Source organism: Anser cygnoides, chromosome 3 (assembly GCF_040182565.1).
Source record: "Anser cygnoides isolate HZ-2024a breed goose chromosome 3, Taihu_goose_T2T_genome, whole genome shotgun sequence".
NCBI lineage: Eukaryota > Metazoa > Chordata > Aves > Anseriformes > Anatidae > Anser > Anser cygnoides.
The window spans coordinates 122,476,993-122,501,224 of NC_089875.1; the positions used below are offsets into that span (position 1 = coordinate 122,476,993).

Genomic DNA, 24,232 nt, shown 5'->3' on the forward strand with positions numbered 1-24,232 from the left:
CTCAGCATTAAACTGATTTTTTCTTTTTTATTTTTTTGGGAGCCACCAGAGACTCTCCAGAAGATGACAGAATAAAATAAGTGTTCTGGTTGGTAGGACTTCTGCTGCATCTCAGAATCTGAGGGCTGTGCCAGGTGCTTTCTGTTACATCTCGCTGCTGTGATACGAGACGGTACTACTTTCTTCTGTGATTCTGTGATTTCTATTTCTCTCAGTTTTCAGCAGAGCAGGATGAGCCGCACATCTTAGAGCAAACCCAATGTCCTTACAATCATTTCTCTTACTTAAGCTGCATGAATTGCTTTTAAAAGCTGCAGTTGTGACTGTGCCGGAAACCGGGATAGTTTTCTAAAGGAAACAATGTGCGGAGGCTTATTCCAGATCAAGACAACCTTGGTGCATCTGCCAGCAGAGCTCAGCGTGCAGGTGAGGCAGCACCCGCAGCACCTGGAAGCCAGGAGAGTCGGCAGGACGCGAGGGGAGACCTGCCAGAGAATGAATGGAAGACAGAGCCAGGATGCAGTGGCACCTTCACTAAACTGATGAAGTCCAAATTAAGATTACAACTCACACAAGTGCATATTCACTGCTTTGAGGAAGGACTAAATAAAGGCACGAACACAAAACTGGAAGGAGCTGGTTAGGCAGGAGCTCTGGCAAGAATGCTGCGATAGCACAGACCACGAACAAGTCAGTCGGTGGCAGCACTGCGGTGAGGGTAAGGCTCACCTGGGAATACACCGCCAGGAGAACAGCTTGTGAGGTCGGAATTGCTCTGCTGTGCAGCGAGCACCGATGATGCCTTAGCTGAAACTGTTATGTCTGATTTGGGGCACGGTTCTGGAAAATAAAACACGCAGACAGTTCACAGGAACACAGAATCATCTAGGTTGGAAGAGACCTCCAAGGTCACCCAGTCCAACCTCTGACCTAACACTAACAAGTCCTCCACTAAACCATATCACTGAGCTCTGCATCTAAACGTCTTTTAAAGACCTCCAGGGACGGTGACTCAACCACTTCCCTGGGCAGCCCATTCCAATGCCTAATTAAAGCAGGGTGCAGAGAGCAGGCAAGGAAAAGGACACACGCAGCATCTCCGGTCTCAGTCCTGGCAACTCTGCTGCCACCCGATGAGCTGAGTCAGAGGTCAGGTCCCACCGAAAACTGCTAATGGAGAAGGTGAAGGAGGTTTGCTTTTGGTGGGATCTGTGAGGAGGTGTTGTGGTTTAACCCGGCTGGCAGCTAAACACCACACAGCCGTTCGCTCACCCTCCCCCCTCCCTCTCTGGGATGGGGGAGAGAAACGGGAAAGTGAAGCCGGTGAGTTGAGATAAAGACAGTTTATTAAGACAGGAATATAATAATAACAATAATAATAATAGTGATAATGATAATAGTATTAATAATAATAATGTGTACGAAACAAGTGATGCACAATGCAATTGCTCACCACCCGCTGACCGATGCCCAGCCTATCCCCGAGCAGCCGGCCCCCCACCCCGGCCAGCCACCCCTATATATTGTTTAGCATGACGTCAGATGGTATGGAATACCCCTTTGGCCAGTTTGGGTCAGCTGTCCTGGGTCTGTCCCCTCCCAGCTCCTGCTGCACCCCCAGCCTGCTCGCTGGCAGGACAGAGCGAGAAGCCGAAAAGTCCTTGGCCTGGTGTAAACACTGCTCTGCAACAATTAAAACATCAGCATGTTATCAGCGCTCTTCTCATCCTAATCCAAAACATAGCACCCTACCAGCTACTATGAGGGAAAATTAACTCTGTCCTAACTGGAACCAGGACAGGAGGTCTGACTTGGATCCACTCAGACAGGAGGGCGAGAGCAGCGTGCAGTGGGGAGGGATGCAAAAATTCCCAGCTGACCAAAGGGGGCAAGAGCTGAGAAGCAGGACTGCTTTTGTGAGCCCTGGACTGGCGAGGTGGTGTCTGGGTTTGGTTTTCTTCTCTGCCTCCACCAGAGGAGCGACAGCGGTGGCAGCCAAGGAGTGGATTTCATTCCTGAGTTGACCCTGTTGAACAGTCTCTGCTTACTCCTCTGAAGGAATGTCTGCGGAAAATTTGTTTCCTGATCTCAACCTGTGTCTGGCTTGGCTGATTCCTGAACGTCAGCCACAGCCAGGTCTTGGTGTGCCGGACCGCAGGAGGCCGTCCTGCCTGGAGCCTGCGCACCCTTCGGAGAAGCTGCTGGTTGCTGGATGTTCCATCAACCTGCATCTCATTTAAAGGCACGTTGTTTTTCCTGAGCGTATCAGCTTCTGAGGACTATCACAGGGTATTTCTGCATTGAACAGCACGTCCACAGTAACGGCCGCTTGCCAAGGCAGTGCCGGCACGCCGGGGTCTTCCAGCAGGTCCCTGTTCATCCCCGCGGCGCTGCCGGCACAGCGCAGTAAGTGTGCCGTGATCCTTTTGGCCTTTGCCATTCTCTTTTTGTTGCTGGTTTTTCACTTGGTCGTTGTGCGACCCCTCTGACCCTCCTTCTTTCATTTGCTGAACCTTTCTCAGTTTCACTGTTACCTTTTCTGAGGTCGCTGGGCAGAAACGCACACTCGGTTCAAAACGTTCGTGTTCTGTGAATACACAAAATGATGTCTTTTATTTTCTAACAGCTCAATGTTTGATGCTTATTCCTTTCCCTCATATTTCGCAACAGTCTTTGCGTTTTTACTTGCTGATGAGCGGAGTTGGAGTTACATCTGGTGAGTGGGATCCTTGTCCTGAGCACCGGTAGCTGTTTCTGAGTTCATCACGCAGGCTGTACAGCTCTGCTGTTCTTCCCTTTGCTCCTTATGCTGCCCTCTGTCCTCACAGAGTTATCCCGGTTGTTCCAGTGCCCCTTCCCGTGGCACCATGGCAATTCTTTGCAATCACGTTTACCCTTCTGTTCTGCGGAAGAGCTTTCCACGCCAGCAAGCCGTGTCTGCCTGCTGGATAGATCGTGTATGATGAATGGCATCGGTGGAGCGTGCTTCCGTGGGCACCCTGCTGGTCATCTCCTTTACCCTGTTGCTAAACCAGGCAAATTTATTTCTAAATCTTGAGTCATATTTGATGTCTGATAAACATTTTCTCTAGAAGGCTACAATGGTTAATTTAAGTGATGTCTTTGCCCCTGGCACGTGTTTTGCCCTTATAAATGAGCTGTTTAATTTCCTTTTAACCTGTTTCTGTCTTTCGGTGGGGTTCTTCTTTTTATGAAGTGTTTAGTATTACCACGACATGGCACATCAAATATTTTTAGAGATTTCTCTAGATCTAAAAGCAAAAACAAAAAACTGTACTGGCCAGGAAGTCAGAAACTTCATGCAAGACTTCATGCAAGATTTCCTAGCCTGCGTTGCACAAGAGAATGTTCAAAGTCAGAAATAAGTTCTTTACTCTTTAAAAGGCTTTTATAAGGGTTTGGAGTTTTTTTTTTAGTCATTTAGAGTAACGCTGAAGTTGTAAGTACATTTCGCTGTTACATTATGAGAGGGAATGAACGACCTTTTCTTTTTATGGAGCGCTGTAGGAAAATGAAGCTCTAATGTCCTGAAACCCGTGCTTGTGGATGCTGGTGTGAATCCCCGTGTGTGACCGCAGAGGTTTTGCTCCGTGGCACCGGGGCTTGTGCAGGGTGGAGGCTGGGCTGGCTCCAGAAACGCATGCGTTGGTGCTGGTGCTCCTGATAAGCTCCCTCTTTTGGCAAAATGTGAAAATGGACGTGTGTTGTATGGCCACGTGTTATTCCTCTCCACAGGCTCAAATTCACCCCTACTGACAAATTTTCCGTTTTCGGTGACTTTTCATGCTGCTGTGTCAGTGATAAGCCGTAGGAAGTGAGCAACCACACCAGGGGCTTCCCCTGCGTGCTTTTTGCTTTGCTGGTGATTTCTTTAGTTTTTGTTTTGCAGTGCCTGTTTCCTTTCTCTGTTATTCTCCCTTTCCTCCTCCTCGTCTCGCTGCCATCCACTGCAGCCCCGCGTCGAGGAGCCCCAGGAACCTGCCGGCCCCGCTCGCTTGGAGGCTCTGAGCCCCTGCAGGGTCCCTGGGGACACCACAGCACTTCTCACCGCTGAGCTCATCCTTTTGGTATCCAAGAAAACTCAGGACAGGCAGTAGGAACGTCTGCTTGCTCGCTCCCGCTTCCTCTTCCCCCCATAACATCGGTTTTCTTTGGAGATATAAAATGAAAGCACTAAAGCTGAAAGAGTTAAGCACGTGTGGTGCATTTGAATAAATCACCGACATGAAACGTCTGTGTTCGCTTTAAAGAAGTTGTATCTGACAGCTCAGCCATGAGACCCCTGGTAGGCGTTACAGGTCTGTGTCAGTCCGTGTTTCACGAGCGGGTGTGGAAACATGTAAGGAAGGTCGAAAGCAAAAGATACTTCTCCAAGTAAAATGTCCTAAAAAAAAAAAAAACACACACAAAAGATGCACTAAGCTTCCAAGCCCTGGATTTCTGGTGCTGTTTTCCCTTCCAGGCTGTGACGAGGGAATGGGAGGTAGGGGCAGAATCGCAGCTCCCTTATTTTCTGCAGTGCGTTGAACATCATCCAACTCAGCTGGTCGACCGGGGGGTCCGGGGCTGGACGCACCTTTGATATTTGTTTTTTGGGGCTTGGAAACAAGGCTTGTGCTCTTGGGGTTGGTCTCTTTTTAAGCCCCAGCTGTCAGCTGGTGGGGTTACAAAGATTATCATGTTCCTGCGTTTCCAGACAGTGGCTGGGTGGAGAGAAGAGGCACCGTACCCGCTCCAGGGGTGCAAAAAGCTGTAGCGGGACCGTATGCTCTGTCAGGCACGTGAGAGCGCGCAGCAGGGCGATGCGACTGCCCCAGCTGCAGGAGAAACTTGTGAAGCTTGTTTGGTTTCAGACATTCAAATCAATCAGTGCCAGGGCATAAATGTACAGCAAATGGGACTTTGCTAGGTCTGGGTCTTAATACTTAATTTTGGTGTGATGGCTTTCGGTCTTCTGTCCCTATGTAAGACACCTGCTTTATCTTCCCAGGCGCGATTCTTGCCTGTAACATAGCCTTGCACCAAAATGAAATGATCCAAATCTGCTTAATGAGATAGAATAAGGTACTGCAATGGGAAATGGTCCAAAAAAATCTTTGCACAACATATTTTTAAATTCTGATACTTGTAAGGCATCTTCCGTCGGTCACACGCTGTAACTCCTCCTTGTTGTTACTTCAGAGGCAGGAACTTGCACGGAGCAGAACCCACGCGTGGGTCAGCTGAAGTTTCTGAGGGTGCAGAGCAGCTGCACGCCAGAGGCACTCTCAGAGACACACGCAGGAAGGCGTTGTGCCATCAGCTCCACGGGGAAGAACATCTTCTTTAATTTTTACTACTTCGTTTACTTACTGCATGCCTCTGGAAGGATTCTTTTGGTTTCCTTCAGCAAAACGCACAGTTTTGTTGTATTGTTACCTGTAAAAATAGCTTGCATTCAATATCCCAGAAGTTGCTGTGGGAAGTCTGATGAAAGTAGAAAGTGCAGACAGCTTCAGCTCGCTCCCAGCTGCAGTCGTTCGTCTCTGGTGGGTGTTCTGCAGCCAGCACTGCGCGAAAGTGGCAGTGAATGAGTGTGCAAGTGGCAGTACCTCCTGGCAGGGACAGCTCTGCCAGCGGGGGTAAGCAGCAGTGGCGCTGGCAGCTGTCCTCGGAGGTGCCTCCATGTGCTTTGCTGCCCTGTTCTTCTACAGGAGTAGAAGGATTTCTGTGTGGAACCCAGTTTGCGGTTGCACATTCATTTGCTCTGCCTTAAAATAACCAGAAAGACATTAAATTCCAATTAGAAAGATTCCTTTGGTGTTATGCTCTGCAGCATCAGCTCTGGAACGCAGCACTCCTACACCGCCACTTCCTGGACTGAGCGCTTACATGAAACACTCAGAAGACTCCTTCCTCGTTAAAAAAAAAAGAGTCACCCTGATTTGAGGATAGCCCAAATTCAGGCAGAGTTTCTCGTGGTGCTGCCCGGGTGCTGGCTGCTCTTTCACCTGTGCAGTGTTTGAGGTACGGATGTCAGCTCAGGCGAGCCTTTGTGATTCGAACCCTCCTGAGAACCTCTGGAGGCGGCGATGCTGCGTGGCGTGCAGCTCCGTGCCGGGCTCCTGGGGAGAGCTCTCGCTGGGAGAATGCAGATTGCTGATGAGAATCAGCGAAGTGGATGCAAACTGGGGCAGACAGTGAACAGATGAGATGTGCTCACATTATCGTGTTTTGCTTGGAGGCTTTGACTTGAGCTCTCCGAAACGGCAGTTTAGCTTAATGTGACATTATTTTTGCTCATATACATATAAAACAGGAAGCACATTCAGATAACATCAACAGCCACTTCCTTATATGTACAAAAATAAAGTGCTCTGACAGCAGCAAAACTGACACTTTGATTTTAAAAAGGATAGAAACCTTGCATTGTAGACCCACATGGGCATTGCGCTGAGCCAATCAGGAGCACAGAGGAAAAAATTTGAAACAACCCTCATACATTATTGTCTGTGCATCTGTGCATAAGCGGAAGGCTGGAGGAAGCCAGGAGCATTGATTGCAGATTTCAAGAAGAAGAAATAATGTTCATGGAGCAGCTTTATGCAATTCCACTCGAAGGTAAGATGAAGCTGCTTCAGCAGGCAGCTGCTGCAGACTTGCACTTTAGGGGAAGAAGTGGGTGCTCTTTTGGCTCGGATTCCTCGAGCAGCGGTGAGACAGAGATATCTTTTCTTCGGCCTTGAAGCGAAACAGCTCCTTAGCTGTCGTCTTTTGAGTTTGACAATAAAAGCAAAGCCTTTTTGGATACAGTACAGTACTTGTAAAGGCTACTGCCAAGACTCTTTGGTGTCGTGTTCTTTCAAATCATCTCGAAACTTAAAGTGTAAATGCCTCGATTCCAGATGCTTTTATCACCTTTTCACCAAGGGCAACTTGCAAGTGCTTTGTCGTAATGCACGCGGTGAACAAGAAGTACAGTAACGCAGCGTTAGGTCTCTGGGCGCACCTCATTTGTACGTCTGGGGTTGTTAAGCTCAAATTTGCTGACACAGTCTGTGCTTACGGTGTCTGGAAGTAAATGTGTGTAACTTAGTCTTGTTTCTGTGGTCGGCTGCAAAACTTCAGCTGGCTTGAGTGCAACAGGAGCAGTGCGTAAACTTGGCTTCGCAAGCCGGTACAAATAAATAAAATCGACTTTGTTCCAGTATAGATCTGCCCAGACTTTTGTGGCTTCTAATGATAGAAATAGCTGCCAAAATTGGATTTTCCTGTAATTTCTGACATGTTGGATGTTCCTGGTGCACGCTTTCTAATCAGAGGCATCCTGAAGGAGAAGGATTTCGTGTGGCTTCTGCCGCTGACACCTTCTGGGGGATCATTGTGATCACAGGTCTCTGCAGCAAATCACAACCTACATTTGCTGTATTAAAAAGGGAAAAAAAGGGAAAAAAAACGGATGTTGAAATGAATGTGAAGGGAAAAGGAGGGAGCAAAGTGGGCACAATTACAGATGGCCCTGCTCCACTAGCCGGTTACCAGCTTGCTGGGTGTTCTTGTACAGCAGACACACACTGGTGGAGCCCTCGTGGCTCCTCAGCAGGCAGGTTTTTTTCAACCAGATTACTGTTTAAGGGCAAGAGTTTGTCTAACTTTTATTTACCGAAACTAGAATATTTTAGTAAGGTTAAAATAGGATTTCACCATAAACTCCTTAAACAGGACAGTGACCAAGAATACCTGGTGCAGTTAAACAGCCACACTTGGTATGTTCACTGCCAATGGCCCGTGCTTGGGAAAACAGAAATAAAACTGTATTCCATACCTGAAATTCAGTATATTAGCTTTTAGCATAGAGGAAAGTCTCGTGTGTCCTGGACACACAGAAGGCGATCTCGCAGTTGGAGGGCGTCACCGCCTTTTGCTGTAGAAGCCGTGCCCTGGCGGTGGCCCTCAGCTGCCATAATTAACGCTCGTGGGCTGGTCAGGGTGCTGGCTTCAGAAAGGGCTTTGCTGCCGCAAGCCTTTAGCACTTGCAAAAAAACTGTAGAAAAGATCTCTGTTTGGGTTATGTCATTTTGTTTCTTCCTGTCAAAGATTCGGTTGAAATAGCAGCTTTTGTGAATTCAGCCAGTTCCTGCCGGTGCTCGTGACTCACGAGGAAGCAGTTCCCAAGTGTCACGTTATGCAGTTTATCAAGCAACCTGCAAATGCAAAGTCAGAAATGTTCCTTTTCCTTTATTTGGGTTAGCGTACCCCCCGCTCAGGCTGTCCCGCAGTGCCAGATGTGGGGTGACCCGTGGGTTTGCACAACGGGCTGTCAGCCGCCCGAGGCTGACTCTGAGTTGCACCAGACTTGGCCGCGGGCCCCCTGGTTCCACGATGGGTGAGCAGCTTGGCGGTGGTCACGGCTCTTCCACCTGCCTCCGGGTTCGGGGGCATTCAGGTGTGCCGAGGGATGGGTTGGGGGCGCAGACTGCACACCAGCAGGTTCTGTGCCGGCATTTCCCAGGGCAGGTGCTGCTGCAGGGGCCTTGGGGCGGGCTGCAGGGAGCGAAGGGGTCGGAGGTGCTCACCCCAGCCTGCACCAGCCTTCCGAACCCGGCCCTGCTCGCTCTTCATCATAGCCCGTGGGCAGAACGGGCCAGCCCTCGCCGTACGTGCTTTGGGGCCGGCGTGTCGAAACTCGTGTAAAATCGCTGCTCTCGGGGCTAGCACCTTTTCTTCCCCAGCTAAAAGTCCCAAGGCTTACTGAAGGGAACAGAAATGAGTTTTCTGCCGTGCACTTCCCATTGCTGCTTCTACCTGTGGCCGTTTCCCAGCTCTTTAACGAACTCTGGGTCGGTCTGGCTCCGCTCCGCGTCCGTAAGGGGCAGAGCAGCCGGGAGCTGCAGCCGCTGCTGCGGGACGCACTGGCGGTCAGGGGCATCGTGCTGCTGCTCCCTGACTGTCATCGGTACGTGGACCGGAGAAGCTTTGGGCATCACTCCTGCCTTGTGTCTCCAACCAATGCGGAACGGTTGTTTTGGGGTGACCTTAAATATTCCCGTAGGTGTGATATTTGTAAGGTGCTGTACGGCCCCAAGGTATTTCCACTGAAATGCAGGAAAATGTGATTTCTAAGTCCCTAATGTGTTCTCCAGAAAACTGAAGAGTGGGAAGCCGCTTATCGTGGGAAGCACTTTTGAGGAAAAGAGCCTGTTTCTGGCAGGGCGTCCCGTCGCTGCAGGGAGGTGAGGCCTGACCCCGAAAGCTGCCGGTTGTGATGAATGGAGGGGTTCAGCCACAGAGCTGCCGGGGGAGAGCGGGGAGGAACTGAAAGCTGCTGCGCGTGGCTGCAGCTGCTCGGGGCCATCAGCGGAGCCCCAAAACCACTTCTGTCTGAGCGCGGGGCGTTGCTGTCCTAACGGGCTCCGGCTGCACGCAGCCGGCGTCTCCGGTGCTTCTCTTAGCTGGAGACTAGAGGAAATGTGTTGCACGGGCGTTTGCTGGGAGTCGCTGAGTACTGATGTGCTGTCCTGTCTCATTCGGACCTTCCGGCTGCACTGCGTTGCAGGAAGGGGCTGGGCAGGGAGGTGCCAGCGCCTCTTGCTCCGTAGGTCTCCAGCTGGCGAGAGATGAATGCGGATTATTCCACGTCGCCGGAGCACACGGAATCTCAGGATTTCAAACAAAATCTCGGTGCCTTTCATTTCAGCTCCGTGTTCTGTGTCACGTTAGGTTTTTACGTGCGGACGGACGTGCCCAGTGCCTTTCCTCTCTGGAGGAGAGGTGTGTTTGAAGGTGCTCTGCGGCCTGCTGTTCCTCTGAGCTCTGCCCTAGCAGAAGGGCAATACAGGCTGGAAAGCAGCCGGGGGGCGAGGCGGCTGCGCACCGGGGGCACCGGCACTGCCGGGGCTCCCCAGGGGCTTGGAACAAAGCACACCCCCAGGAGGTGTCTGAGATCTCCGTATACGAAGCCGTTTCGGAGTAAAGCCTGATTTTCTCCTTCTGTCAGCACGATGGGATCCTCCTTTAACCTCTCTCCATCCATTTTTTCCCTTGTGCCTTTAAACTGAACCGGCTGTTCCACGGTGAATCAGCACTGGGCTTTTTTTGAACACCGTGTGCTGCGACACCGAGGCTCTGTGTTTTCCACGTCCGCGTCCCAGTGAAACCTTCCTGGGGTAGGGCTCTGCGGGCAGAAACCCTCAGCAGAGGCTGAGCATCAGTGGTGCTCCCAGACAGGAAAACCCCAGCCCAGGCTCAGACGTGCTCAGGGAAGCCCGGCGTGCTTCAGGGCGGCGGCGGCGCCTCCTGGGCAGGAGCGCGACAGGCGTGGATTTCGCAGCGCCCGGCAGCCTGAGGCTCAGGGACTGGGAGCAAAGCGGCTGTCCTTGTGCTTGATGCCATCCGTGGCCTGGTCCCGTCCCCTGCTGAACCCCTGCTCGGTTCTGGCCCTTGCCCTGTCCCGCAGTAAGGATTTATTTGCTCAGCTCAGCGTGCCAGTGAAGGAGCATCTCCCTTCGCTTGTTTTGGTTTTAAACCTGGCATCTTCTCCGTTCATTTTGTGCTTTCCTCTCTCGCACTTGAGCCTGAGCAGTCGTTGTGTTGGCTGTGCTGTGCCTCTCAGCATGTCACAGACTGTCGTCCTCCCGCTGCTCAGCTCCCCCAGCCCGCATGACCCTCACTGCTCATTCAAGGGCCGTTCTGTCCTTGCTGTGCTTTTCTGCCTCACCGGGTTGTATTTAGACCTGGGATGGAAATGGCGCAGAGTTTTCAAGATCAGGTACATGTTTTCGTTTCCTGTCATTCTCCTTGCTCTGACCCCCGTCGACCAGAGGCTTTCCTAGGAGCGTTTTTCCCGGTACCGAGGCAGCATTGCTCTGACGCCGAGCGCGGTGCGTGTCGGTCCCTGGGCGCTGGTCGTTCGGTCGGGTTCGCAGCCGGCAGCTCCATGCAAATCGTGTCTCTTGTGGGGCTTGGCCGTATCGTGGTGGTTGTCATAAGCACACCGAACCTGGCTGAATTTCCTGTCCAGCCATTGTTGAAAGTAGGAGAGCTGTGTTTGGGCTGTATAGCCTGCACTGCTGAACGGTAGGGCTGTGAGGGGTCTTTGTAGGCGTTGGACACTGTGCAGCATTTGCCCCGAGTGACTTGACGACATCTTGCTTCACCAGCAAGAGGGTACAAATGTTTTCAGCCTTACTAAAGTTTAGCTTTTAAGAAATGGATGACATGCATTCTGAAAACACCGGCTGGGAGCGCTGACCTGTGCTCCCCGCAGAGGAACTGACATTTCTCCCACACTCCCCTGATTTTCACTAAGCATTGGCCACGTAACTGCCTCTTCTGTTAGCAGCAAGAGGAGCCAAGTTCCACCTTAACACTGATCACGGCCAGCTTGGTCATCATCTTCAGCTGTGAAGGTGTCACAGCAATATATAGTACATTCTGTATTTTTAACTGTTTCCTTCGCTTCCCCTCTCTATTCTGTTTGTCCCGTGTGCAGTGTGGTTGCACACAACTTATTGGTGTCTGTAACAATCTGCAGTTTCCATTCTGGTCAGCGTTCTTCCCAGCCAGATTTGCTCATGTTTTCATCACTTGTGGGAAGTTAAACCTTTTAAAAGTGAAATACACAAACCAGTGTTTCAGACCGTCCCTGTTCTTAGTGAGAACTGTACGATCGTGCTCCCTGCTCTCAGCTGTTGCCATCTTCTAGTCCAGGAATTAATTCTTTTCCTCTCAACGCACGCCCCACGGTAATTTCCTAACTTTCAGAGCTGTTAAAGCTCTTGCTGGTAGCTACGGAGGGCTGCGTGGGCTGATGTCTTCAAGACTTCCCAGTTTCTTTCCATATCATGTAGACAGACGCCTAAGGGAGATTGACCCTGCTTCCGAAGCAGCCGGTGGCTCAGACCACAAACGCCTCAGCAAGTGCGAAGCGAGCGATTGCCCACGTGGATGTGCTGCGGATGCTGTCCCTGCCTCTCGTGGCCATCCTCTCCTCCCCGCGGCTGTCGTACCGGTGCTTGGAGCAGCGGATGGGGCTGGGGACAGTTCCCGTCTCTGCTGCGTGCCACAGGCGGGCCATGAAGCGGCGGCAGCAGGAGTTCAATCTGCCCGCCGGTCTTTTCACTTGCCAAACTTCAGTTTGGGGGGTCGGTTTCTCTATTTTCAGTGTCTGTCTGGAGAAACGGGAATGTCTTTTAATAGCAGCAAAATATCTTCAGCTGCAGCTGAGAATAAAGTGTAGGAAAATCGATTTTCTGTCAATTTAAAAGCCTCTTTTTCCAAGTGTAATGCATTGCCATGGCAGTGCCTCAGCCCAGGACTTGAAATTCGACTGTGCAGTTTCTTGCTGTAGGAAAAGAACAGCTTTTTGTTTCCCTGACATTACGCCTGCTTTCCTAAGCCTCCGGGACATTCAGCTTAGCTGCTCTGCAGAGCTGGGCAAGGGCACGGGTCACAGCAGCAATCTCGGGGCCGGCACTGAGACCGGTTCTTCAGTGCTGTTTGCTCTCCACCAGAAATCAGCTTGGGTGTGAGCTGGAACTGATGTTCACAAATCTTTCTACATGTGGGCCTTTCTGTTCCTGAGCGACTGTTCACATCTGGAGTGAATCAGGAAGAGGAGTTAATCATGAACAACTGCATGAGGAAGAGCCATAATAGCTTTATTTTGACGTTTTTGACAGTGGTCTGTAGAAAATGGTCCCTAAATAGCAGGGAAGAAACTAAATTTAATCTTAGCTAAGTTTCCTGCTCTCCGGCAGAAAGCCCCAAGCTGGACACGTTGCAAACCCGCTCTAGCACCGGATCAGCGCCGTGCTGGAGGCTGCACGTGGGATTCCTGCCCCTCGGGACCTCACATTCAAGTCACTTAGGACAAGTGACAGTAGGTAAAACCAGATAAGGGAAACAGATTGCATTCATCTGTACTGGCTACACTTTGACCCCTTATTTAGGATTGCAAGCCACGGGCCCACCAGCCAGCTGTGCTTACCCCAGAGCCTGCGCCGGTGTTGCACAAGGCGATTGCGGGGGTCGTCACCCTTCTCCAGTTTCCCTGCATAAAAGTTACTTGGAGAATTTCTGAATCGCCCAAATCAGCTGTGTGGGGTTTCACCGACCAAGACAAATGTTGCTTCACACGGTGAAAATCAGGAAGCGTCAGTGTAGTGAGTAATTCATGGTTCTTCAACGAAATAGACACTTGTGGTAGTGCCATCTCAGCAGCACTGCTGTCACAGCCCAGGCGTAGCTGCTTGTTGCTCTCGTGTGCCCATGAAACACACAGAAATGAAACTGTCCCCTCCTGGCCCTCACACCGTCCTTAGAGGCTCGTTCTCAGGCTCGTGTGTCTTGGCAGCTGCCCCTGGTTGAGCGGATCAGGCGGCGAGACACCTCGCGGGTACAGGCAGCGGGGGTCCTCTGCGCGACCCAGGTTGTGCAGCTGCCCGGCGGCATCGGACGTGCTCCCTGAGCAGGGTACGGGATTTTAAAGCTGCGTATTTTCTGCTCTTGGAATGCGTCTTGACAGAGACAGGCTGCAGTAGAAATGATCAAAGAGACCTGAGAGCTAATGAATTAATTGTAATCGGTGCATAATGTTCCTGAGACCTGAGGAAGAGGGTAGCCGTGCTGGCCCCCCCTCTGCACTCACACCGTGGTGATATGCAGCGCACGAAGCTGGAGGGGAGTTCAAAGAAACGTGACCGCATCTTCCCTTCTTCAAACGCCTACGTCTGCTTCCTACACGGCTCACGTTTGGCCACCTCTGATCAGCTCTGTGTTTGAGTCAGCAACCTAGAAACGTGCTCTGGTGTCCCGTAACAAAGCACCTGAAGCTCACGGTCCCGTTACGTCGGCCTCTAAGCAGCTGCTGCAGAGATGCTCAGGGCCAGCAGAGCCCTCGGAAGACTTCCTCCCCTGCCTCTGGTCCCTGTGCTCTCTTTCCTGACCGTGGGTAGGGGTGGGCACTCGTGGGGACCCTGCTGGGAGCCAGCACGCCTCGGTAGTCCTCCAGAAACAAAGCAGCGACCAGAAGGCTGGAGCCCAGTGCCTGAGCAGCTCACCGAGGGGCCTGGTGGAGGCATCAGACCTTGTGTATGGGTGTGACTTCTTCGGAGACAGTACTCTCTGACCTGTGGAGTTATGTAGCAAGTGGGTTCTCTTAAAAATAGACTGTTATTAAAAACATGATGATACCAGTGATGGCAGTCGACAGGAGTTCCTTTTTCAACTCCCCCTGGAAGCCAGGAGGGAAAGCCCTGGATTCCGGTAAGCTGTTGTGGTCCTGCCCCGAACCTGCTTGGCAGCGAGTGCCACCGGTGCCCTGCGTGTGCTGCCATTTCTGCTCTATTTGTTTAAAGCTGTCCGTTCCTGGCAATCTGGTGACTGCCATGCACAGGTACGTGGTTTAATACAAGCAGGTGAGTTTCTCTGCTTTACCATGATGTCAGTTGGCTGTCACTGAGCCGAACTGGTGAACTGTGTGGCAAGGTAAATATTTCAGGGCAGGAAGGTGCTGCGTGCGCACTCCTTCGTGCTTCTCAGCAGGTCTGCCTCAGTTTCTGCTTCCACATTGCTGTACCAATGCTGTCCCGCTCCTCCGACCCTAAATTCACATCCTGGCTTTTTACACCAGAAGAAGCCCTACAGAAGCCAGCACATCATGCGAGCAGGGTGCCAGCCTTGTGAACGGCCGCGTCTGCAGAGCAGCCAAGTGTTCGTGCCTCGTGCGCCCTGTGCCGTGCCGTGGGGCCATGACCTGCCCCGCTTCCTCCTGCAGGCCCTGACAGCGAGAGCACCCACGGTGAGGTGGCCTGTTGTGCAGTTAATCACCCTTCTAGTTCACGTGAGTGATACCGAAATACCTTCCACGCTCCTTTTTTAATTGAATGTCTGAAAAGTGAGAGGGGAGAGACGCTGTGCTGCTCCTGCCCTTGCGCGCGGCCCTGCCCAGCGGCAGGAGGTGCTGGCATGGCGAGGTCCATGGCCTGCTGGCCTCTGTCGAGATGTTACCCAAGTCGCTGCCTGTTCTGTAAGTTGTAAATTTTCCTCCTGAAGGACTCAGAAGTTGAGGAATAACCTATTCAAATGGCACCTCCGCTTTGGTTACTGCACTTTGACTAAGATCCAGGGAATGAGAATACCTGTGAAGAACAAAAAGAGCCAATTTAGAGGGTCCTCGGGGCAGGTGCCGTGTTCACATTGAGCAACAGAAGGATACTGGGAAAGGGAACAGTTGTTTGGGGTCAGCCACATCACAGCTGTCCGCTTTAGGAGTTGAATGTTAGTGCTAGAAGCGTTTCAGGTGTGAGAGAGTAACATAATGGCCTTTTTCAAAATAAATCTTCTGCTGACATGCTTAGGTGACAGTTTTCCTGCCTTCCCTCATTTTATCGTAGACTGCATGAGCCTCGTGTGTTCGTGTCTCAATATCCCTACCTGGCGTTCAGTGAGAACACCAAACCTGCAGGTGAAGTTCTCTGCAGGATGGGTTCCAGGCTGACTCCTAGCCAGCCAAATAATTTTTGTGCTTACTGAAACCACAGAACCGTATCACACTGAGAAGAAGGCCACTGCGCGCCGCAGGACTGCGCAGACGTTGGTTTGCAAAGCAGCCGGAGCTGTGGTGGGGCTGTCGCTCTGGGGCCGCTGCCCCGCTGGGCTGCGTTCGCGGCCAAGTGGCGCGCCCCTGCCAGCCAGAAACGAGGGCCGGCATCGCCAAGGCCTGCCTCAGCGGCGTGCTGTTCCCAAGCAGGCTGCCCTGCCTTTCCCCTGGGGTGTCGGAGCAGGAAGGGGCCGGCTGGGTTCTGCCAGCCCCGGGCCAGCCCCAGGCCAGCCCCGGGCCCACTGAGGCCCTGGAACTGGCCTCAGGAAGCACCAAACCACCCTAGGCTTCGTGCTTCCTCCTCACTCTTGTGTTATCACACGAAGTGACAGGATTTCTCCCTGCGGGGCGATGCACCCTCCTCGCTCTTCGTTTCAAGGCCATCGGTGGCCACCGGTGTCAGCCGTGCTCCCGTGCAGACATCGCCGCCCTGCGCCTTCGCCCTGGTCGGGTGGCGGAGTTGGGCGGCGCGGCGCTGGGAAGGCGCCCGCCTGCCTTGCGGAGGTGACTCCTCGTCAGCGCTGCTCCTCTTCTCAGGCTCTGCTGGTCGTAACGTGGAGCGTTGCAGGTGTCTTTTACGAATTTAGGCTGGCTCTTCTGCACAGCCCCGTTTGCCTTGGGGCGACCTGCAGGTGCTGATCCAAAGTACCTGTGTGCCGTCAGCAGAAAGCACACAGCAGCAGCACCTGGATTTTCCGTGGCAGTAAGCTTGGGCAGGATGGACTGCTACACTCAGTTCTTGGTTTTACACATACTGGCCTTCACCTGAATAATTCCATTTCTGCTTTCCAGGGTCCAAAAGGAGAGGAGCTAAGGGGTACTGCTAAGTTCTCTGAGCTCTAGAGGTGTTTTTTAGGAAGCAGGAAGCGTTCGTGGCATGGAAACGAGTAAGAAGAAAACGCTGCAACCTTTCCACTAATGTACCACGTGCTCCTTGAAAGTGTAGCGTGTTCAGACTGCAGGAAAAGTGCAGCTGGACAGAACTGCAGTGTTGGCAAAACACGGCCTCGTCCGCTTGGTGAGATCGGAGAGCAGCAGCAACCCAGATCAGCTGCCAAGGGACTTCCAGTGAGAGCTGGATATTTGTCAGCCGTGGTAGCGACAGCTCCTGTCGAATACCTGGGCTGCCAAAGTGAATGACTTCGATTTAGCAGTCACCGTTACAGGTCCTCACTTTTTCCTAAAGCACACATCTGCTGTAATATTAAAGAAACCAGCTCGGAACAACTCATTGGCATTGGCTAAACTGGTGTCTGCTGAGGTAACCGGCACTTAGAGCTGTCGTTTTCTAACATGTATGTAAAACAACTACCTTACACCCCAACAGATGAAAAAATGCTGCTTAGATCAGTAAAATATCTCTAAATTCAGAGCATTTCGATGATCTTGGTTTTACTTTTGCAAACACAGGGAGACGTGACATTGTCTGCCTCTGTCATCGCTGTGCATCCTCCAGGAAACGTGGTAACACTTAACTTTCAGAATTGATAGGAATATAGATTGCCTTTTTTTTTTTTTTTTTTACTGTTTCTTTTAATTTAATTTGTTTTATACTGGGGTGGGGGCTTCTCATTGCCTTTGTGCAAGCCGTCTGCAGCAGGGCCTCCCAGTCTGGGGCTGGTGTTGCTAGATGCGCTGCGTGCTCTGAATAATGAAGGTGGTCCCGTGCCCTCCCTGTGCACCGAGGCTGAAACCAGAACTACTTCTGTGTCATTTAGGCAAGCCTGGGGTTTGTTTAGCTGGGAGATCTCCACGGTTGATAAGGCTTTGTGACAGTGGTGGTGTCTGACGCTTCGATAATGCTGACGGGTGATGTTCTGTCCCGGAGAGCACCGCTGCCGCCGCAGGGGCTCTGCGCCCCGAAGAGCACCGCAGTGACCCGTCCCTCTGACCACCGGGCATCACGGACACGAGGTCTTGAGTGTTGGATGGGGGATGTTTGGCTCTTAACGGCACCTCAGGTTATCAGGTCTTCCCCAAAGTGATCCACTACTTTACTGCTCGTGGTGTTGAGCTGTTTGGTGCCAACTTCAGTTCTTCACTAGGGCAGGGCTGTGGAGCTGTCTCCTTCCTTTCCTCTTATCTCTTAAGGTGGTTTTCAGTATTTAATTTGTGTCCTTTCCTCAAGTAGACGAATTAACCATGGAACCAAGTAAGCATATATCAATAAATATGGTCTAAAATTTTGGGTAGACCTATGTGGTGCCAGGAGTTGGACTCGATGATCCTTATGGGTCCCTTCCAACTCGGGATGTTCTATGGGTCTATGAGTCTGTGAATAACTGTACTCTAAGAAAGCTTTGAATTGGGAGCAAAAGAAGATAGTGAGCACAGTGGGTAGTGAAGAGGATTGTGAGCCTGTCTGTGGGGCATGGAGACACACGGTGCTCAGCCGCAGACTTGTTCAGTACTTCAGTTTGTATTCCCAGAGCTGCCAGTGCCAAATGCACTCCGGTCTCTCTATATGAAGCAGACGGTTGATCTTTATTACGTTTTAAGAACGTAACCTGACAGTAGGAATGTGTAATCTGTGTCACAGCACTGAAAGTTCTAACTTCACCCGGTGCAGGAGTGGGAGTTCTGGGAAGTTGCAGTTGGATGATATTTTTTGTCATTTCTCCCTCCTTAATTTTAGCAAGGAGCAGTTGTGTGGTGGAGAACTCTTGAAAACGTTGTCTCACTTGTATGTTTGATCCTGTTTTGTTATGAATTCAAGCTCGAGTTCCTGTTCTTGCTCTGACAAACTGCATACCTGTAGAACAAAGGTGGCGTTGGGCGAACAGGAGACGTTTCTGTGCTTCTCAAAACGTGTTTCAGTGACTTTCACTGGGAGTTTTTCATGTAATACATCTGGATCCCATTAGCTGTTTAAAATTGGGTTATTTTAAGCTTGTGACTGCACATAGTTGAAAGGGGGGGAGTATTGTATTTTTGGTTCAGCTTGACTGTACTTTCTTTCCAAATGAGTAAAGTTCAGCCTCTTCTTTCTGAATGTGTAGCTTTCAAGGCAGAAAACCCCATGGAAATGCATGCAACCCCTTGAGCAGGAACTCTGGATCTACTATTTTAATTCGTTTCATGTTACACTCTCCCAAGCCCAAACAAAAGCAGAGACAAAGCCCCAGTAGAGTCCCTACGTCCAAGCTGCAGCCGGGAAGCAGAGGTGAGTCCCATGTCCGTGCGCCCACGTGTTGCTCACCGAGTCCCGCAGCAAGGCGAGAGCAGGCGTAGGGCCGGCGCCACTGCCTGGGTAGGGCTGCTTCTCGTACTGCGTCTGGACCACGCTACGTTTGGGTCCTGTTAAAGGCAAAGGGTAAGTGTCTCGTGCCTGCAGACCGTCCAGAAGAGTTCTTCTTCCGTGCCAAGCAGTAAGCCAAATTCACCCTGGCAGCGGATTACAGATTTCAGATTCCTGGTGGGTGGAACGGGGTTGGAGTTGATGGTCTTTGAGGTCCCTGCCAACCCAAGCCATTCTGTGGTGCTCTGAATGGATTACCGGGCTGTGTCACCCGTTCCTAAGGCGTTGGTTTCTGTGGTGCAGGTAGCCAGAGCAGTTACCCAGCAGAAGGCTCTCTGCCCCTGGCAGAGTTTTTATCTAACCTTTAAATTTAGCAGAACGGTTTCATTGCTCCGAAATAGTTTGATTCCATTTACCAAAGATGAGAGTTTCTTTTATTGCATAGTATATTTGAAACGATAGTTAGCTCTGGTCTCTAAAAGCTGGAGGATGAGACATCCAGTAAAACCCCGCAGTTCCAGTTACCAGTGATGAGCACGGGTCAGAAGGCTGCACCCCTGCCTTCATCACCGAACCTGTTGCAGTATCAGGATACAGGGTCCTTGTACTCATTTTACAATAATAATACTTGGGTGGATTTGTTTTGGTTGTCTTCCTAGCTCATGTAAAAGACTCTTGGTCAGGATCAAAGTTTAGCAATCTGTTATATCTTTTTTTGTTCTGATTTGAGAGTATTTTATCTCTCAAACTCTTCCAGCAACTACAGTTTTTTCCTTTATTCCTAGTGCATTTTTAGTAGTTTTGCTTCCCTTTGTGCTGTTAAATGGTTTGCACTTAAGGTATCCATGTGCCAATATTTGGTAAAGTGAACACCCGAGGCTGACCTTGAGCTGACTGCTCCAAGAGTAATTTTCTCCTGGAGTCACTGAAATAAAACCGTTGTATAATACAAGGTCATTCTTTATGCTTGCTTTCTTCAGCAGTTCCCACTGCTCTCTTCTGAGGCAGGCCTGAGCAAAGCAGCCACTCATTTCTGCAACATCAGTTTAAGAAAATCTTCGTCTTGATCCTGATTTTGGAATTACCCGGGTGCCTGCCAAAAAAGTGTGACTTCTGTCATCATCCCCACTGTGACGCTGCAAGCTCTCCCTCTACTTTTCTGTTCCCTGCTCTCCATCCCAGTGCTCCTCCAGGTGTTTTCCTGCATTGGCTTAAGCCGCTGTGCTCTCAACAGCCCAGTTCTGCAGCCGGCCACGCTTTGTGCAGCGACAGGGGAGGGTAAGGCAATCAATCAAAAAGCAAATTACTGGCTGAACGAGCTAAGGTCCGTATAGCTCTGTGTACCAGAAATACTGAGCTTAACGGGACATTACGGTCAGGCAGTTAATCTTGCTCTCACAAAGGGGGATCAGCCGCATCCATGTGTTTTCTCGTTGCTTACCTGGTGCTGTTTGTGAAAGACAAACATTAGCTGCAGTATTGTTAAGTGTTCCTTTAAGCTAGTGAGCAGATGTATGCCAGGAGCCGGTAGGATTTCCAACCCAAGCCATTCTGTGGTTCTGTGATCCTGTTATTTCAAACAGGCAAATATCTGTCTAAATTCACACCCCAGAAAGTAAATAACCTGACTAAGACAAGATGTCCAAGAAAAAGGAAAAGAAAAAAAAGGTAAAAATAATTCAAGCATCTCCACCTTTCCATATTTTTTGGTCTTACATGGTAATGCCTAGCACCAGGTGCGAGTTACGAGTCCTGCTGCTTGGTGCTCCGTATCAGGGTGGCCTGGGGGCAGGTACTGGGCAAGGAGCAGCTTTGGGCAGGGACAGCAGAGCGTGCGCAGGGCGGTCGAAGTCCCGGAGGGTCGGAAGGATCGTGTCGCTCCCCACCATTGTCCTTGTGACCGCTGGAGACGCAGATGGGGCGGCGCGGTGTCCCGCGGGGGAGCAGTCCGGTCGTCCTCCGGTTGCTTCATCCGAGCCGTGGTGAACCGGTGCCTTCCTTCGGCACGGGGGCTCGAGCAGAGGGCCTTAGCGGTGACCGAACGGGGCTCTACAGAGCAAAGAGACGAGGCAGCATCCTGATGAAACCGTACCTGTCCTATTTATGTCAGGAGGGAACCGGCCTTCGTTTACATCCTGAAATTTGTGGTATTTTACTGCAGTTTTTCTAAGAGGATTAATCATTCGTTTTCTCTTTCAATAAGTTACTGTTAAATAAATCTTACTATATCTCCCCGTTGCTGTTAGCACAGTTTGTTTGTAAGCATACGTAAGAGAATAGATTTATGACTATTTGAGGGTTTGCAAACCTTAAAGGAACCTAATACCTTGTAAAATGTCATCAGATTTTTCCAGAGTGAAAATTCTAATTTAGTTTGACCTTTAACACAATTAAATTTCTATTGTAATTTAGTTTCTCAGAAGAAATGCTTTTGTGTCAACTACGTTAAGAAGACTGAAGCGTAAAGGAGCCTCTGTCCCACGTTTTGCAACTGTAATGGACTGCAGATATACCTTCTGCAGGATTTTTTCTTGCAGCTGGGACACAGGACTACTGGGTCCATTCTTAGTTTACCTGAAATTGGGTTTCATGAGCTTTGGCTGACACATGTTCCACTTTGTCTCATCTACTTTAATCTAAGAGAGCTGTTAAAATTTCACCTGGCACACTCCTCTCCCAGCCAAACCAACAGCGGGAAGTAATAAACCCTTGCGAATGAACCAGCTGGCTAAAGACTTGGGGCTGAGCGTGCGGAGTTATTAGTTTTGGAGCTGTCCTGGCTGTGCGTGCTTAGGTTTAACTGCTTCTCCAGGCCAGCACTCTCAGACACTTGAGGGTTTTTTGGCACTGCCCTTCAGCCGTATTTCTGTCCTTGTCTCCTGTTATCCAGGTGACATCCCCATCCCTTCCGTTACGCCTCTTTGGGACAAGAAGGTTCTGTTCACTGTTTCTAATGCACGAAATCTACTGAAACCCTTTTCTGCCAGGTACTGTCCCACAGTCTTCCCTAATCTTCAGCTGATGAAGGAAAAGCTGTGCAAAGCAACTCACCCAGTTTTTTAAATGGGTGTCTTGCAAGGTTCATTGCTTTCCCAGGTGCTGCTTTACGCTCTGCAATTAGTTCTGCGGCTTCCCCCCCGAAGTGCTCTTAGGATTTAAGGGCATCAAGAGGTGTAGTCTCAGCTCCGCATATTTTTCCAATTAAGAAAGCTTGAAGTGAGGAGAGAGCGTACTTTACTTAAGCCCTTTTTAAATCTAAAGGAAACAAGCTCAGCTTGTCAAGCCTCGTCCTTGGGGGAGTCAGAGCATTTCTCTGTACGTGCACGTCCTTGCGTTACACCTCCACTTGGCTGCATGCTCAGTTCTTAAAAGGCTGTAAACTTTCTGAGCGCTTTCGGGCCCGAGGACCCAGGGGTGTATTCTGCCTGGTTTATCCCCTCGTCCACCCCCCCTTCGCTTTGGGGCCCGCAGCTGAGCTCAAGCAGCTGTGACTCGCTCGGCTTTGTCGAGTTCTCCTGTTTGTTCTCCGGAATCTGCCGTGGTCGCAGCTGCCGGTCGAAGCTCCGCGCCCGTTGGAGCACCGGGGGCTCGTACGCGTTCAGAGGATGCGCAGAATCTTATGGCGCGACTTTTTGGGTCAGCTCCGGGGGTGAGTCCTCCCAGGCGGGGATTGTAGCCTGCGCCACCACTGCTGGCTTCGGAAGGTTGGTTTCATGGTTACAAGGCAGCACGAAAATTAAAACATGAACGGAGCACGAGACTGGAGGGACGTAGCCCGCTTGGCTTAATGCGTCTGCTCCATGCAGAGCCTCAAGTTTCTGCAGTGATAGGCTTCAAAGAGGATGTGGTTTCTGTTCTGCTATTCAAACGTCTCAGAGCCAGCAGCAGCCAGTCTGCTTCTGTGCACGGGGTGCAAATGTTGAGCTGCGCTTGTGTTTTCTTCGTGTGTAACAGCGACAAACTGGGGTCCGTGTCAGAGGGACGGGGCACGGCGTTGGTCTGGCCGCGGGGCGTTTGCAGCGCTGGTGGGCTGGGAGCTGGGAGCTGGAACTGGGAGCTGGGAGCCAGGAACTGGGAGCTGGGAGCTGGGATTTGGGAGCTGGGAGCTGGGAATTGGGAGCTGGGAGCCAGGAACTGGGAGCTGGGAGCTGGGATTTGGGAGCTGGGAGCTGGGAACTGGGAGCTGGGAGTCAGGAACTGGGAGCTGGGAACTGGGAACTGGGAGCCAGGAACTGGGAGCTGGGAGCTGGGAACTGGGAGCTGGGAGCTGCCCATGGGCGTGAAGCTGCATCACTTGGTTCTGCATGTTCCAGTCCCGGCCCTTCCTGTAGACTAACAGCAAATCTCGCAGTGTCCCTAGGTTTTTTCATGTCCTTAACCATTTTCTTTACTTTCCTGAATCCTGTCAAACTCTATAATCATTTTTTTGATGTTACGTGATCAGCGCTACGGCGTGCAAGTGAGACAGCCAGCATAAATAGGCTGTAAGAACTGTAGATACTGCATCTCTCCATCCTTACTCGTTGCATCGTCTTGCTGGCCATTTTCAAGTACCTGTCAGCCATCTCTCCTGAGCTGATGCGGTTAATTTGGATTACTACAGGTTCTACGTGGAGCTTGTTTGTTTTCCTCCAGAAGTGTACTTACTTCCAGTCTATCCCTAAGCACTAAAATGCGACCTTGCAGAATATTTGTTAAGTCCTTGCCTGATTAACGTTGGATTCTGTTCTTTCCTTCTATCCAGTGTCAGAGTAAGGCCAATTCTGTGTTTTTTAAACAAGTGCCAAATAATTTTTAGAAACCTTTTTCAGGGGGCGTGTTGAACATCTCTGGAAGTCTGAGTGACTCTCAGCAACAAACTTGCTTTTTTGCCATTACTCCTTATTGATGCATTAAAAGAATTCCTGCGAGTTTATGTTCTCATGAACTCTCTCCAGGTGTTACCAGGCTGCGGTCTTTCCAGCACCTTTTTTTTTTCTTCCCGAACTCTGATTTCAACCAGACTGAGAGACAAATGCGAGTTCACAAAGGCAGTAGAGGCAGCATGTCTCTGGAACTTTCTTTCTGCTGTTTTAAAGTACAAATATAACCTTTGCTTTGCAGGGCTTGCTATGACAGCTTTTTTTTTTCTTTTCCCTATTTAAGTGGTACTTATGCTTGCTGTACGGCTGTGTCACCTGTATTATATGCACCTATCCACCTGGATATGGCGATCTTACCAGTGACTTAAATTACTGGTTTCTTACTATGCGCGATAGCCTAGGAGTTGTTTTTAATGGCATTTCAGAGTCTGATGCAGCCCCATCTCCAGCGTATATGCCTTCTAGGCAACTTGCTGTTTACACTTCATTCCTGTGCCACACATGCGAATTTTACTTTGTATGATTTGCTGT

General features: G+C 50.6%; 1 protein-coding gene across 2 annotated transcripts in view; it reads left to right on the plus strand.

The window, feature by feature from the left end:
* Positions 1–24,232, plus strand: part of ASXL2 (ASXL transcriptional regulator 2) — a 115,149-nt gene that overhangs the window by 52,996 nt on the left and 37,921 nt on the right. The window contains exon 1 of one of the 2 annotated variants that reach the window (XM_048053406.2): positions 1,561–6,621. The exons of the other annotated variant lie outside the window; for it this stretch is intronic. Coding sequence (XP_047909363.2) covers positions 6,585–6,621 — 37 coding nt within the window. The 5' untranslated portion in view covers positions 1,561–6,584. Of the gene's footprint in view, positions 1–1,560; positions 6,622–24,232 lie in introns of those variants that run through there. 2 annotated transcript variants of the gene reach the window in all.